This window comes from Naumovozyma castellii, chromosome 2 (genome assembly GCF_000237345.1).
Source record: "Naumovozyma castellii chromosome 2, complete genome".
Classification (NCBI taxonomy): domain Eukaryota; kingdom Fungi; phylum Ascomycota; class Saccharomycetes; order Saccharomycetales; family Saccharomycetaceae; genus Naumovozyma; species Naumovozyma castellii.
The window spans coordinates 347,839-363,692 of NC_016492.1; the positions used below are offsets into that span (position 1 = coordinate 347,839).

Genomic DNA, 15,854 nt, shown 5'->3' on the forward strand with positions numbered 1-15,854 from the left:
TGTGACTGTTTCTCAACATCCGTCCACCAAATATTTTCTCTTCAAAAAATATTCTGAAAAATTCAAGATAATCGCCTTCTCATTTGACAAAACCGCGCAATCGGGAACAAATCTCACATCACCAATCTGCGACTATACCAAATATTGCATAGAGTTAGGTTAAACTATAAAGTGAATCTTCAATTATATTGCAATTTCACTTTTTTCTTCAAGACCACCAAGACACTAAAGATAAGCCACAATGCCAAGTACGTACCCCAAATCAAGGAATGATTCAGAGGTTCGGGTCCTCATAAATGATTAATGAGTTTTGAAATGAGAAAAGTAGAGAAGAATCACAGACCTACGCATGATTAAAGCGGACATTTAAAACACATTATTTCAAATTGAATAGTTTTGTTTCACTGAATCCCCGACACTTCAGTAAATGAAACTTTTCGTTCTATGAATTTGAAATGTGTTGACTTTTCCCGTTTTTCAAAGTTGAGGCTGGATTTTCAAGCATTTTTCTTCTTTTCTAGACTCCATTAATATTTTATATGAGTACCTTCTTGAACCTCGTAGAAATCTCCATTGTTTTTTTATTGCCATTTGAAACAAGCTGGGACTAACAATTTAATTTTTTTAATTTTTTTTTTAAATAGGAGCCCCAAGAACTTACTCTAAGACTTACTCCACTCCATCCAGACCATACGAATCTTCTCGTTTGGACGCTGAATTGAAGTTGGCCGGTGAATTCGGTTTGAAGAACAAGAGAGAAATTTACAGAATTTCTTTCCAATTATCCAAGATTCGTCGTGCTGCCAGAGATTTATTGACCAGAGATGAAAAGGACCCAAAGAGATTGTTCGAAGGTAATGCCTTGATCAGAAGATTGGTGAGAATTGGTGTCTTGTCCGAAGATAAGAAGAAGTTAGATTATGTTTTGGCTTTGAAGGTCGAAGATTTCTTGGAAAGAAGATTGCAAACTCAAGTTTACAAGTTGGGTTTGGCCAAGTCTGTTCACCACGCTAGAGTCTTGATTTCCCAAAGACATATTGCTGTTGGTAAGCAAATCGTCAACATCCCATCTTTCATGGTCAGATTAGACTCTGAAAAGCACATTGACTTTGCTTCTACTTCTCCATTCGGTGGTGCCAGACCAGGTAGAGTTGCCAGAAAGAACGCTGCCAGAAAGTCTGAAGGTGCTGAAGAAGAAGCCGCTGAAGACGAAGAATAAATTAATTAACCCATAATATCATAATTGTATAGTATTTTTATATACCTGATTTATATATGCGGACTAAATATTTACATTCTATTGTCGCCATTAGCTCGATTGTTCCATATAATATTTTAAGTTAATTCTCAGCGTTAGCTTCATCAGTTAATTGTCTCCATTATGAATCTAAAACATGTATTTTCACCATTGCAAACTGCTTCATTCTATTTTCAAGCCAGCAGTAACATACCTCACCTGAGCGGCTACTTCCAAAACAGCTGAAGAATGACCTCCTGCCCTTTAAGCATTCCCACCTACGTCAGTAAATAAGGGAAACTATATACTATAAACTTGTATTGAATTACATTATTTTAGTAGTTTCGAGAGAAACATTGTATCGTAACTTCTTTTGAGTAACCGTCAGGATGTTCCCAATGTATTTAACAATGGACAATGTACTCCGGTTATTTTTCTCTAACTTTGTTTGACTGTTTACCACCCGTGCATTCAGGTCTGAATTTGAGATTTCTTTGAAACTCTTGAAAAATTGCTTGTCCTTAGGCGGAAACTGCCCCAGGCGGAAACGGTCTGGCGAAAATGCAATATTCTAGGCAGACAATACCTGAGTCTTCCGTCTAGCATCTCCGCCTAAGCTGCTTTCCCATTGGGGCTGTCTCTAACCACGGCCTACGATGGTCTGAACCCATGGCAATCTAGTGAATTATTGAACAATAACATACTAATAAAGGCTATACAACAAATTTACCTTTCAAAGTTTAAAGAACCCTAACAACACAAGGACAATCAGCAAAAATGGGTAAATCGTATGTGGAAACGTCTAAGAAATTTTAATATTATTGGAAACCAGTGCGGAATGAAGAGAATTACGTCAAAATGAAACGATGTGATAAAATTGTGAAATCAGTCATGACTTTAGTGGAATCGGGAAAGGGATATAGGTAGCATCTAGCCATTGAAGGAATTGGGAACCGATTGGGAAGTGGAGCTGATGGAACAGTTAAAGAATACAAGATTATTAATATGAAAGGAGAATTCAACAGGCAAGGAAATGACCAAAAATTTATAGATCAATCTCAAAAAAATAGAAATAAAGGCATACCAAGAAGACATTAGGAATTTCGTATCCACGATTCAATAATATTTTACTCAGCTAAATTGAAAAATAAGCATTACTAACAATGAATGAAAAATAATATAATTTTCTAATATTTTAACAGACACGGTTACAGATCTCGTACTCGTTACATGTTCCAACGTGACTTCAGAAAGCATGGTGCCATTGCTTTGTCAACATACTTGAAGGTCTACAAGGTTGGTGACATTGTCGACATCAAGGCTAACGGTTCTATCCAAAAGGGTATGCCACACAAGTTTTACCAAGGTAAGACCGGTGTTGTTTACAACGTCACCAAGTCTTCCGTTGGTGTCATAATCAACAAGATGGTTGGTAACAGATATTTGGAAAAGAGATTGAACTTGAGAATTGAACATATCAAGCACTCCAAATGTAGACAAGAATTTTTGGACAGAGTTAAGACTAACGCTGCCAAGAGAGTCGAAGCTAAGGCCCAAGGTGTTGCTGTCCAATTGAAGAGACAACCAGCTCAACCAAGAGAAGCCCGTGTTGTTTCCACTGAAGGTAATGTTCCTCAAACTTTGGCTCCAGTTCCATACGAAACCTTCATCTAATTTAATGGATTGGTGTTTTCCCCTATCTTTAAATATCTTTTATATTTTCTTTCATATAATATATAACTAAGAAATTCTTTCGATTAAACTACTGAATGTATTCAAAGGATACAAGGTGCAAGGCTGGCGGTCGTTATGTAACAGAAATAAATATCATATATAATCAAGCATAAGTAAGTATGAATATTCTGAATATTCGGTAACCTCTTTAACTTCTCCAGCTTTATGTTTCAGTGACACTTCACAATATTCTCCGTATTCGTTCTACTTTTTTTTCGCCTGGCACATTTTCGATATATCGTTTTTTAAGAGCATGAAATATTCAAGAGTGCATAGGATGCAGTTTTAATTCAATTTGATTCGAATAATATTACGATCTGTGAAGCTTTTATCCTTTCTCTGGAGCAAATTAGTTGATAATAGAACACTCTATTATTGAATATTTTAATCAAGGTCTGAAAACGACCCCATCAACACTGCAATCTTAGGTGATAATATTGAAAGCAAATTTCTCTACCATACGAGATAATTAAGTCTGAAAGGTTCAAAAATGGGAAAAAAATCATTAACAGAGCTGGAAGAAGAAGCCATTGAATCGACACCATACTTAGGAAGTGATGAAAGGGCGTCCAATCTTAGAGCAGCTCAAAATTTAGAAGATAGTACGAAAAAAATAAAACCTGAAAGCCATCCAAATGTTAAACCGTGGGTACATTTTGTAGCAGGTGGGATTGGTGGTATGGCAGGTGCCGTTGTTACTTGTCCGTTTGATTTAGTTAAGACGAGGTTACAAAGTGATATCTACCAATCAGTGTATAAATCAAAAGCAGCTACGGTGACGGCAGCCCATAACTCGAAGATAGCCAATTCACTTGTCCAAGCAGGTACTCATTTTAAAGAAACATTTGGGATTTTAGGAAATGTTTATAAAAGAGAAGGTTTCAGAAGTCTTTTCAAAGGGTTAGGCCCCAATCTGGTCGGTGTCATCCCAGCCAGAAGTATCAACTTTTTTACTTATGGTACTACAAAAGAAATATATTCCAAAGCCTTTAATAATGGGCAGGAGACACCATTGATCCATCTAATGTCAGCCGCGACTGCAGGTTGGGCCACCTCAACCGCGACAAACCCAATTTGGATGATCAAAACAAGAGTACAGTTAGATAAAGCAGGCACAACAAGAAAATATAAAAACTCATGGGACTGTCTTAAGACAGTACTGAAAAGTGAAGGTATATATGGACTGTATAGAGGGTTGAGTGCATCATATTTGGGTTCAATTGAAGGTATTCTTCAATGGCTACTGTACGAACAAATGAAACATTTAATAAAACAACGTTCCATAGAGAAATTTGGACATGAGGGTCAATTGACAAAGAGCAGAACTGAAAAGATAAAAGAATGGTGCCAGAGATCGGGAAGTGCAGGTGTTGCTAAATTCATAGCAAGTATCGTTACCTACCCTCATGAAGTTGTTAGAACAAGACTAAGACAAATGCCAATGGAAAATGGAAAACCAAAATATACTGGTTTAGTACAAAGTTTTAGAGTAATAATTAAAGAAGAAGGTCTAGCATCAATGTATAGTGGGTTAACTCCACATCTGATGAGAACAGTTCCGAATAGTATTATCATGTTCGGTACTTGGGAACTTGTCATTAGGCTTCTATCCTAGATCATATTGCACATTAAAGGAATCTGCGCTACCTCACAATCAGAGCTGAATACCCAACATTATTACGTAATTAATGTCTTGTAAATAAATATAATTGATAGATCTATTATTTTATTATGTTATATTGTTATTTATTATTGATTTTCAATTTCTGGTTGCCATGGTCGGTAATATTAACAAAATTGATGAGTCTTGCTTGAGTGGTTTTACTTATAACAATGGATGGTTTCTGCGTCTGAAAATCATACTTCTTCTTGAGTAGAAGATAAAGCCAATTCTCCTCTGTAAGTGAAGTTCAATATACTTTCAACACTGAAAGGTTTACTTGGTTTGTAATTATTTTTGGAGCTTAAATTCAATTCATCTTCGTTTTCAAGGTCTTTGAAGTTATGTTTCTCAAATTCCGTAGTAAAGATACCTAATGCCCATTTTGTAATATCCTTGTCATTTTGAAGTGTTTTTTCGAGTTGTTTAGGGTCAATAGTACTTAAATCAATTCCGAGGGTTTCTCTAGCATCTGAAATCCAATCATCAACCTCTGGTGCATTTTTTTTCCTTAGAAGAGTGGTTAAAAGATTCTCATGTGAAGTCGTTGGAAATTTAGGCAGAGGATACACTACAGTTGAATCCAGTGTCTCCTGGAAGTGTTGTAATGTAGTAGTCACAGACATCAGTTGAGACAGCGTGACGTTTATTTGTGATTGTAATGAGTACCATTGCGGGAGTTCTGCCCTTGATAGTTCGTCCCTGATTCTCCTCAAGGAGTGCGTAAGCTGTGCTAACCTCATTCTGACAGCATCTAACGCTTGTGTAGGAATGTCATTGAAATTGTCCTTAACGGTATTTTGCAGGGCTTCATCAGAGGGATTGGGAACAATATTTTCTGGTGATTGAGACATGCTGTATTCCTATTATCCTGTTAGAATTTAATCGGTTTGGATTACTAGTAGACTTTCAAATTATTAGCTCTAAATGGGTAGATCGAAATGGGACGTTCACTTTAATTCAGTTTCACTAAAGGAACTATTCTAATATTTTCGGAACTGGACTTGAACAATGAAAATTCAAAAATTATTAAATCAGTTCACAATGTGTGCTACGGCCAACAATAAGTAATATAAGAAGAACTATTGAGGTAGTAGCTCCACTTTTTATCAAGTGAAATGGCAATTAAGGAAAAGTATCAGCTTACCAATGATATAAAGAAAACCAACAGAATAAATAAACCGGATCATAAATCAGCGGTTCGAAAAGACTTTAAAGATATTAAAAATGAGACTGTACTTGACGCTCAACCTCAGAATGAAGCAAGTAAAAGAGATTTAGTTGAATTAAAGGAAAAGAGTATATTTTATGATAAGGATTGGAATGCAGAAGGTAAGGCCCCCTTCGATCTTCGGAATATTCCTTACAACTCTAAGACGTTTGTACGAAGAGGGCCCCCAATCAACCCCATGTTAGCTGGCTTGGATACAACAAATATTCCTGAACCTATTGAGTCAAACCACTAGAATAGTATCAGAAGAACTCTGCTGGTAAGCATTCGTTGGTTCGTCTGTATTCTGCTTATTTGAAAACTAAGACATTGGTACTGAGTAAGAGCCCTAGGTATCCTGTACCCTCTCTTACTACTTGCTCAGCTGTTTGGATTTGGGGATAGCATCTTCTCAAATATTTTTTTATTTAGAATGGATCGCATCTTATTGTGTTCCAACTAAAACACTTAGCAAGACAAGACTCATGATGTATATGTATGATACAGGTGGATAATAAGGTTTGCCTCTTGATGTATGCATCAGACAGCTAGATCGTCATTGTATAAATAATACATAAGTACTTATATTCATACTTATACTTGTTCCACTAAATTATGAGCGGGTTTCCATACCTGTACTGAATTATCGTTGGACACACTACACATTAACCATGTATCATGTAAATTCCAAGAAATATCATTCACACCTAACATATGGCCACCATGAGTGAATACTAATTCGTCAGTGGACACGTCCCACAGCTTCACTAACCCATCATCTTGGCCTGCACTTGCCACGATTGTTTCCAAGTTTGGGTTCCATTCTAACGTCGAAATAGAGGATCCATGGTGTAACGTTTTTATGGGTTCCCCATCCAATTTTCTTAAATCCCAGAGATTAATTCTACCTTCTGAATCACCAGAGATTAGTAAGGAATCGCAATGAGAGTTAAATTTACAAGAATTGATTCCACCATTGTGCATTTTCTCGTTAGACCTCAGTATTTCCGTACCTAATCTATTATCAAAGAGTCCTATAATATTACTTTCTCCAGATGCAGCCAATATTGAATCATGGCTAGGATGCCAATTAACGTCGTTGACACCCAGTGCATCAAAATCGACATTTAACAATGGGGTATCCATTTCCAGTTTAGAATTTGAATATTTTTTCAAATCCCATAACTGTATCTGTCCAGATGAGTAACAGGATGCCAATAAACCTTCTCTTTGTAAATTCCACGATATCGATGTAGCCTCATTTGTATTCTCCACGTTTTCAATTCCCTTTGGCGGACAATATAGTGCTGCCTCGTAAGGTTTTAAGTTTTTCGATTGTCTCATTCTCAAAGACCCATGTTTCGTTCTATCAAATATGTATATGGATCCATGGGAAGATGCACCGGCGATGACATCAGGGTTTTGAGGTAGATATCTTGCTATATTACAGTCACCATCGGGAAATCTTATGGATATATCATTAGTTAAATTTTTAGAAGGCAATTTAATATTATTTTCCGGTTTAAATTCCATTTCGTCCATATCAAAGTTATTTATTGATGCCCATTCAAGATGTTTCAAAGTGGAAAGTTTAGCGATGTAAATGGCTTCATCCTCCGGTAATTGAGAAGAAGTGAATGCAGAGAGTAATATTCTATGTGTATCTGAGGTGGTATCCAAATCATGGAAGAATTGGCACGTTAGAGAGGGCCATTTTTTGGAGTTTGTATTTAAGTAATCGTAAAGCAATCTTGTATTTTTCTTCCAATTACTGTATCTTTGTTGCAAGTCTTCTGGAATTGATGACTGTGGGACATGCTCTTCTTCAATTGCTGACATATTGTTACAGGTATGAGTGCGGACTGGGGCCTTCTCTATAAATTTTCTTTACTTGGTTGGTCGTACTTACTTGACATACCTATCTACCCAACACGAAAATATGATTTCTTCATTAACTTTCAGCAAGACGCGTCAAAATTCAATATATCCAAATAATAAGAGAGAGGAAAGCAGTAACAGTGCAAAAGTAAATCTATATTGATCGCATTTATAATGTTTTAAATTAATACTTACGTTACGTAAAATTATTTAATTAAGTCGTAAAAAGAGATGGATTGTGTGAGAAAGCACAAAATGTTTAAACTTACATCCAGGTCTTGAATTGGTTAATCAAACCATTGGTGGAAGCATCGTGAGAAGCAATGGCACCAGATTGGTCTAATTCCTTACCAATAACCTTAGCTAGGACCTTACCTAATTCGACACCCCATTGGTCGAAAGAGTTAATGTTCCAGATGGCACCTTCAGTGAAAGTGACGTGTTCGTAGTAAGCAATCAAGGCACCCAAAGTGGCTGGAGTGATCTTTTGAGCCAAGATGGAAGTGGTTGGTCTGTTACCAGAGAAGACCTTGTGTGGGACTAAACCACCGGTGGCACCTTCGGCCTTGACTTGATCTTCGTTCTTACCGACCATTAAGGCTTCAGCTTGAGCAAAGAAGTTGGAAGCCAACATCTTTTGATGTAGTTTGTTTTCAATTGGGTTGTGAGATTGAGCAGCCAAGATGAAATCGGATGGGATCAACTTGGTACCTTGGTGAACCAATTGGAAGAAGGAATGTTGAGCGTTAGTGGCTGGTTCACCGAATAAGATGGAACCAGTGGAGTAGTTAGCAAAGACATTACCTCTGGTGACAGACTTACCGTTAGATTCCATGGATAATTGTTGCAAGTAAGCTGGGAATCTGTGTAGGTATTGGTCGAATGGAGCAACCAAATGGGTTTGAGCACCGTAGAAGTTGTTGTACCAGACGGACAATAAACCACCTAATAATGGAATGTTGTCTTCCAATGGGGTTTGAGTGAAATGGTTGTCGACGGCTTCAGCACCCTTCAAGAAGGCTTCAAAGTTGTCGAAACCAACGTATAGAGCAACGGACAAACCGATAGCAGACCAGACGGAGTAACGACCACCGACCCAGTTTTCGAAACCGAACATGTTCTTGGTGTCAATACCGAACTTGGCAACTTCAGTTTCGTTGGTGGACAAAGCAGCGAAATGCTTAGCAACGTGAGCTGGTTCGTTACCAGAGTTTTGCAAGAACCAAGTCTTAGCAGAGTTAGCGTTAGTGATGGTTTCAGCGGTGGTGAAAGTCTTAGAAGCAATCAAGAACAAAGTAGTTTCTGGGTTGACAACCTTCAAGACTTCAGCAATGTGAGTACCGTCAATGTTGGAGACGAAGTGGACCTTCAAGTCACCAGCGTAGTGCTTCAAAGCTTCAGTGACCATAACTGGACCCAAATCGGAACCACCAATACCAATGTTAACGATATCGGTCATCTTCTTACCAGTGTAACCCTTCCATTCACCGGAACGGACTTGGTTAGAGAATTCCTTCATGTGTTGTAGGACAGCATCGACTTCTGGAGCGACATCCTTACCGTCAACCTTCATTGGCTTGTTAGCTCTGTTTCTCAAGGCAACGTGGTAGACAGCACGGTCTTCAGTGGAGTTAATGTGTTCACCGGCGAACATGGCGTCTCTTAGACCAGTGACGTTAGCTTCCTTAGCTAATTCGATCAAAGTGGACAAGACTTCGTCGTTAACCAAATTCTTGGAGAAATCGAACATGATCTTGGAACCATCGTAGTTGGTGAAAGTCTTAGAGTACTTGTCGAAACGCTTAGAATCCTTTTGGAATTCGTCCTTGACGTTCAAAGTCTTACCTTGAGCATCGTAGATTTTTTGTAATTTAGACCAAGCTGGCAATTCAGTAGCCAATTTAAAGTTAGAGTAAGAAGACATGATTATCTGGTTCTTGTTGTTCAAAGAGATGGGAGCTAAGAGTAACAAGAATAAAATAGAATAGAATTGAATTGAATTGAACAAGGAAAAGGTCCGACCAAATAGTAGCTGTGCGTAGTGCGAGAGGGAAGGTTTGCATTCCTTGCTGAGTATATATAGCGAACTGGCTTCCATTAATTGAGGAAGCTGTCATGGGAAAACCACGCACGCATAAACCCGACGCAACGGTGTTTTGTGGGCAGAGCGAGCGTGTCTGGAGATTTTGCCAGAGGGAAGTTGCGGGTTTTCCAGCGTCCTGTTTTCTCGCTCGGCTGGCAATGGACCGTTTCGTCTGGGATTCCACTAATTCAGTTTCCATTCATTCACTCTCACTCAGCGCAAACGCTTGACAATGTCCACCATCGTCTCCACGTACCGCTCCTCCTCGTGGTTGATGACAGCGTCTCTGTTCCCACACATAGCGGTGAACTGCCCTGAGTACTCCCGCCCAAGACTTGATGGGCTCCCTCCATCCTCGTTGTTAGTAGTATCTGCCTGGGGTTTACCCTCAGGGTGGTGCTCCCCGGAACATTTGTGTGTGGAACCTGCACCTGCGTCCATTCGCACCTCGTATTCCTTGGCTAACCGCTCATTTCTCGATCGCATCGCCACTAGCAGGTCCACATTAGACCGACGTACTTGTGTCAATCGGGACTCAAAGTCCAGCGGGAACCCATCCGTCTTGTCTTCAAGCGCCATCTTCTTAACGTCGTCTAATGTATCTATATCCGACCATACCCTGTCGACATTCGTATCACTCTCCGTCTTGCTATTATTATTGGTATTATTATTATCCGGGGACCCATGGAAATGATGTATCCCCTTCATAGGCTCAATGCTATCCACCGATTTGGAATGTCTCCCCGTTTTCTTCGGTGTCCTTAAATTCAACGCCGAGTTTGTAGCCATATGAGTGGGTTCCATCCCAATCTTAGACCCTCTCTTCAGTCGCGTATCTTTACCCCTACTACTATATGGTCGCGATTCAGTCTTCTTGGAATTAGAGCTAGAACTAGGTGGCTTGGTCTTGCGTGGCGGCTCAACCTTACTTTGTTGGCTCATATCCTTCATTAAAAAGGCTTCCTGTGCGGGGGTCGTAATATCTATTCCTTCATAATCCATTGCAAGCTGTTAGTTATGAGAGTGGTCTTACTAATAAAAATTCCATAATAAATACAATCTGTTCTTTTACATAGGCAGTCAAGCTCATCAAGGTGAACTTGAGATTATATTGTTCATTTTCATATTGAAAGTAAATGACCAAGTTAATTTAATCTGTTACGAAAAATGTTCCATTGTTTTCAAGAAAATAAGCGCAGGTGGTTTAGTGGTAAAATCCAACGTTGCCATCGTTGGGCCCCGGGTTCGATTCCCGGCTTGCGCATTCATTTTTTTTTTTTTAAACCCTCACATTACCAAGGTATAATTCAAATCATGTCACAGAATGAGAGCAATAAGTTTGTAAAATTAAAATTACAATCACTTGCTGTTGTTTTTCCTTTAAGGTAAACCTACTTAAATATTCTATTTATATATGTATAGATGTTAATGTTCTCCATTCATTCCCTGAATGCACCCCCAGCTAACACAATATTATTCCTCGTAAATTTTACATTGAATATTGGCGTCTTCTTAGTATAAAATGAAGCAACCAAATCATTGGATGGAATGATGGTACGTCTACGACCAAAATCCTTTATATCCTGGTTAATGGAAGCAGTCAAATTCCCTATATAGCCAACAAATTGTTCCTCCGGTTCAGGACCAGGTTCCGCAGTCGATTTCTTCAAATCCCAAACACGAACAGAATGATCTGCACCACCACTAACTAAAACATTACCCTCTTTACAATACGACAAGGAATGGATAGCATTCTTCCCATGTCCACGCATCACTTTTAATCTCTTCGCTGTACCAATGTCCCAAAGATTAATTATACCATCTTCACTCCCAGTGGCTAACCATCTCCCATCAGGTGATACTGCTGTACAAAGAACAGGAGCTGTATGACCAAGGAATAAACGAACAGAATCACCGGTGGATATGTCCCACATTCTACAGGTCTTATCACTAGATCCAGTGAATACATAACAACCATTAGGATGGAAGGACACACAGTCTACATCACTCAAATGACCAGCAAATATTCTCAGAGGATAAATATGATCACACGACCATAGTCTAGCAGTCTGATCGTGTGATGCTGTGGCAAAATAATGTCCCAGGGGAGAAAATTGAACATCCCAAACAGGATGATTGTGACCTTTATAACTCACTAATGATGTGTAAGTGTCGGTCGACCATAATCTGACTGTCTTATCCTCAGATCCAGAAAGTAAGTATCTATTATCTGGACTGAAACTGGTGGAATATACAGCACCACTATGACCTATCAGTGTCGTGCTAGTATTATCGTTCATGTCTCCAGTGTTGATGGAATCAGCACTTTTCTCTTGTATCTGTTTTAAAGAAGATCCATCAAGGGACCATAGTTTAATATAACTATCTTGGAAACCTGCAGCTACTAACCTAGAGTCCTCACTAAATTGTAAAGAGGTCATACCTCCATTAGTATTGTGGAACGTATACATACACACACTAGGAAGAGCAGCTTGGAGATTATCCAGTTTGATTGAATCACGAGACTCTTTGACTTTTTGTATTTCCAGTTTCAAATCCAATGCTGTCTTAGGTGGTAGGGGTAATATGTCTTTAGATGGTGCTTCCAAATTCTCACCTGCTATTACTGGTTTGCTAGAGGTTGTTGATTTTTCCTCCGTCTTCACGGTAACTGTGGTGTTTGCGGGCGGCTCCAATGTCGATGTAGGTGCAGGTGTTGTTGCATCTTGTTCAGTTTGTGCCTTATCTGTAGTATTTTCTTTATCTTGCTCGTTGTTTTCTTTATTCGAATCATCCGTTGGTACTGGTGTTTCATATGGTTCATTATTCATTGCTTTATATTCTTGCATCAAAGTTCTCTTACTGGCATCAGTAGTTGTACCATTTTGTTGTTGCTGCTGCCTCTCTTGATCATCTTTGATCTTTAATTCTGTCTCAATCTCTTTCACAAATTCTTCGTCCTTAGGGAATGGACCTAATTTGACCTCTGCCGAATTCAGTTCTGAGTTTATTTTCCCTGCATTCCCATCAGAAAGAAGTTTAATACCATCAGCAAGTTTTTCCTTCTCTAAGACAACATCCATCACATTTGGATCCAAATGTTGGTTTATTATACCAATTATTAATGATCCTCCAACACTTTCGTTTTCATTCAAGAAATACAACAATAGATTCAACGTGGTCCTCGATATTGTTATTCTATATCTATTTGATTGGAACGCACTAGCGACTTCATTTTCCTTGATATGATCCACAGAATTCACACTAAACAATCTATTAATCTCCGTCCCATGTAGGATTCTAAAATCAGATGAAAATTTATCAAAGAATCGACGTGCAACAACAGGATCCTTTATCACCAAATTCAAAAATAAATAAATGAAAATTGGATACAGTATGTAATGCAATTCCGGTCTATAAATTTCTAAGGATGAATCCACCCAACTTTTCAACATTGAATATGCTCTAATATAACTCTCTGGGGAAGTCACCGAATTTAATTCTTCATTAGAGACCACTCCACCTTCATTGTTTCTTTTCAAGGGTAAATGTGGATTACTGACAGGTTTTGCACCTTTATCTGCTGTTATTGCCATAGTGGAAGGTTCAGGTAGCTTCCCCGTTTGAGTATTAGCTGGAGATTGTTTATCTTGCGGTGTCAAAGTACGTCCACTTTCAGCTCTTAACATGGCCTCGGTACGATGGTACCCCTTCTTATTCAAATATTCTAAAACAATTCTATTCAAATCAGAGGCAGAAAATGGCCCATTTGTTCTCTGCTGCGGTTGCTGTGGTTGCTGCGGTTGTTGATTGGAACGTTGTGCATTATTATTTCCAGCTCTCGGTGCCTTTGTTGGCGGTTGTTGGTTATTATTACTATTAGAACCTGCCTTATGGTTTTGCGACATGGTTTCTGTCGGTATCGATGAATGGATTCGTTCCTTTTCGATGATTGAGTCCTCCTTTCCCGATGTTATTCGTCAATTCATCCATTGCTATTTAATATTTCAAGAGAGAGGTTTGAATGTTGAAGCTTCGCTGAACCGAGATTTTCCAAATTTAGATCGCTTCGTACGTTGAGGAAACAATAGACTATAAATGGGAATAAATACAGACACATAACAGAAAGACATAGAACTATGTAAGAAAGAGCATTTACATTGACTAGATAATTCCATGAATAAATCCCTTTGTTTTTTTCTTTTTTGGGTATTTTGGCCATACCAGCGGAGTAGATTTTAAAATAAACTTTCTTGGCGTCTGATATGAAATTCCTCGTATAAGTTTACGTCAGCTGTAACGTTACATTCTTTAAACATAGAAGTTAATCATCCAATCAATAACGCAAGGTACTCTTTTTCTACAAGCCAGGCAACAAATCTACGATGTTCCCACTGTTCCACTTTTTAAGGCGAAGTTCCAATCGGTACCTACTGTCAGTAATCCTTTTGATAACTTCCCTTATCCTATTCATCCATGTTGTATCGAATTCCTCCAGTTTGAACCAGAAGGGAATCATAAATACGGCCAAAGAACATTATGAAAGCATGTGGGAGTTAGTCTCTTCCTCGAATAGCAGTGCATCCGGGGCTTCTGATGATGATAATTCTCTTTGGAATTACGAACCTCATGATGCAGAAACTTTGGAAACGATATTCAGTCGTCTGGAAAAGCCATTATATTCTAATGAAGATCTATTTAGAGAATTCCCAGAATTGCAGAATGATACCAAGAGACTAGAATTGGATAATGGGAAGTCAGTCCTAAAGAAAAATAAGAAGATATACGATGACTTTCTTGCATTGGCTATTGATGAACCAAAAGTGGATGATTTGGTCTATGAAGATGATACTTATGCAGGGAAGGCTAATGCTGCTATTTTGAGTCTGGTGAGGAATGAAGATTTGAAGACACTTTTACCAGCCATTCAACAGATGGAGGATAAATTTAATAAACGATTTAATTACCCTTACATTCTTCTCAACGAAAGAAACTTTACTGAACGGTTCAAAGAGAGTGTGAGGAGTCTACTACCACCAGAAAGAATAGTCAAATTTGGAAAGATTGATGATGAAGATTGGAATATGCCTGATTCCATTGATAACAATAAGTACCATTCAGCAGTAGAAAAGCTGAAGGAAGAGAAAGTATCATACGTGGACATGGAATCGTACCACAATATGTGCAGATTTTATTCGAGGGAGTTTTATCATCATCCTTTACTGAAAGATGTAAAATACACATGGAGATTAGAACCGGGTATCAGTTTCTATTGTGATATCAAATATGATATTTTCCAATTTATGGAGATGCATGATAAAGTCTATGGATATGTATTAAATCTTTACGATGGTCCTGAATCTATTAGAACATTATGGAATACTACGATGCAGTTCGTGGAGAAGAATCCCCAATACCTTAACGTAAATGGGGCTTATGAATGGCTGAAGGAAAATGGACAAAAGCCAAGAAATTTTGAAATAACAAACGGTTACTCAACATGTCATTTTTGGACTAATTTTGAAATTACCAATTTAGAATTTTTGAGATCTGAAGCTTACGAAAAATATATGGATTTCTTAGAAAATTCAGGTGGATTCTATTATGAGAGGTGGGGTGATGCACCTGTCAGAAGTATTGCCTTAGCATTATTCATTGACAAGAGTAGAATTCATTGGTTTAGAGATATTGGATATAACCATGCTCCTTATACCAATTGCCCCAAATGTGACCCACAGAATAACAGATGTGATGGAAAGTGTAAGCCAGGTCTTTTTTCAATTTGGGATAATCTTAACACTGAGAATTGTCATGCCACTTGGATCAAATATGTAATGTCAGAGGAAGAAAAACATATATACTAAATGAATTCACTCCCCTTGTCATAAATCAGATATTCTTTCGACATAGACACTATTTGTGCATACGTAATATAAAAATACATATATTCAGTTGAGTTAATAAAGGTTTGTTTAAAACCCAAGGTTGGTGATTACTAATTAAATTCTTTTTAAATATCTTTCTAAAGACCAGCTCTACTAGTTGCACTCAC

The 15,854-nt window shown here is 38.2% G+C and overlaps 10 protein-coding genes and 1 non-coding gene across 11 annotated transcripts; 6 read left to right on the forward strand and 5 right to left on the reverse strand.

Annotated features, from left to right (window-relative positions):
• Positions 1-241: 241 nt before the first annotated feature.
• Positions 242-1,219, forward strand: RPS9B (40S ribosomal protein uS4; the record flags this gene model as incomplete). Its single annotated transcript, XM_003674622.1, has 2 exons — positions 242-248; positions 645-1,219. 2 exons carry the CDS (start codon positions 242-244, stop codon positions 1,217-1,219), a joined length of 582 nt encoding a protein of 193 aa, XP_003674670.1.
• Positions 1,220-2,014: 795 nt separating this feature from the next.
• On the forward strand, positions 2,015-2,911 carry RPL21A (60S ribosomal protein eL21; the record flags this gene model as incomplete). Its single annotated transcript, XM_003674623.1, has 2 exons — positions 2,015-2,025; positions 2,440-2,911. The coding sequence occupies 2 exons, from the start codon at positions 2,015-2,017 to the stop codon at positions 2,909-2,911; spliced, it is 483 nt and encodes a 160-aa protein (XP_003674671.1).
• Positions 2,912-3,461: 550 nt separating this feature from the next.
• RIM2 (Rim2p) lies at positions 3,462-4,586 on the forward strand (the record flags this gene model as incomplete). The annotated part of the gene is made up of 1 exon (XM_003674624.1): positions 3,462-4,586. One exon carries the CDS (start codon positions 3,462-3,464, stop codon positions 4,584-4,586), a length of 1,125 nt encoding a protein of 374 aa, XP_003674672.1.
• A 242-nt stretch (positions 4,587-4,828) lies between these two features.
• Positions 4,829-5,485, reverse strand: MED8 (RNA polymerase II mediator complex subunit MED8; the record flags this gene model as incomplete). The annotated part of the gene is made up of 1 exon (XM_003674625.1): positions 4,829-5,485. One exon carries the CDS (start codon positions 5,483-5,485, stop codon positions 4,829-4,831), a length of 657 nt encoding a protein of 218 aa, XP_003674673.1.
• Positions 5,486-5,749: 264 nt separating this feature from the next.
• Positions 5,750-6,097, forward strand: AIM4 (Aim4p; the record flags this gene model as incomplete). The annotated part of the gene is made up of 1 exon (XM_003674626.1): positions 5,750-6,097. One exon carries the CDS (start codon positions 5,750-5,752, stop codon positions 6,095-6,097), a length of 348 nt encoding a protein of 115 aa, XP_003674674.1.
• A 338-nt stretch (positions 6,098-6,435) lies between these two features.
• MSI1 (Msi1p) lies at positions 6,436-7,680 on the reverse strand (the record flags this gene model as incomplete). Its single annotated transcript, XM_003674627.1, has 1 exon — positions 6,436-7,680. One exon carries the CDS (start codon positions 7,678-7,680, stop codon positions 6,436-6,438), a length of 1,245 nt encoding a protein of 414 aa, XP_003674675.1.
• Positions 7,681-7,984: 304 nt separating this feature from the next.
• PGI1 (glucose-6-phosphate isomerase) lies at positions 7,985-9,817 on the reverse strand (the record flags this gene model as incomplete). Its single annotated transcript, XM_003674628.1, has 1 exon — positions 7,985-9,817. The coding sequence occupies one exon, from the start codon at positions 9,815-9,817 to the stop codon at positions 7,985-7,987; it is 1,833 nt and encodes a 610-aa protein (XP_003674676.1).
• A 198-nt stretch (positions 9,818-10,015) lies between these two features.
• Positions 10,016-10,804, reverse strand: NCAS0B02190 (uncharacterized protein; the record flags this gene model as incomplete). Its single annotated transcript, XM_003674629.1, has 1 exon — positions 10,016-10,804. The coding sequence occupies one exon, from the start codon at positions 10,802-10,804 to the stop codon at positions 10,016-10,018; it is 789 nt and encodes a 262-aa protein (XP_003674677.1).
• Positions 10,805-10,995: 191 nt separating this feature from the next.
• Positions 10,996-11,066, forward strand: NCAS0Btrna16G. The gene has a single exon. It is a non-coding gene; the product is annotated as a tRNA-Gly (tRNA).
• Positions 11,067-11,241: 175 nt separating this feature from the next.
• TAF5 (chromatin modification protein) lies at positions 11,242-13,710 on the reverse strand (the record flags this gene model as incomplete). The annotated part of the gene is made up of 1 exon (XM_003674630.1): positions 11,242-13,710. The coding sequence occupies one exon, from the start codon at positions 13,708-13,710 to the stop codon at positions 11,242-11,244; it is 2,469 nt and encodes an 822-aa protein (XP_003674678.1).
• Positions 13,711-14,187: 477 nt separating this feature from the next.
• Positions 14,188-15,666, forward strand: KTR4 (putative mannosyltransferase; the record flags this gene model as incomplete). Its single annotated transcript, XM_003674631.1, has 1 exon — positions 14,188-15,666. One exon carries the CDS (start codon positions 14,188-14,190, stop codon positions 15,664-15,666), a length of 1,479 nt encoding a protein of 492 aa, XP_003674679.1.
• Between the last annotated feature and the right edge of the window lie 188 nt (positions 15,667-15,854).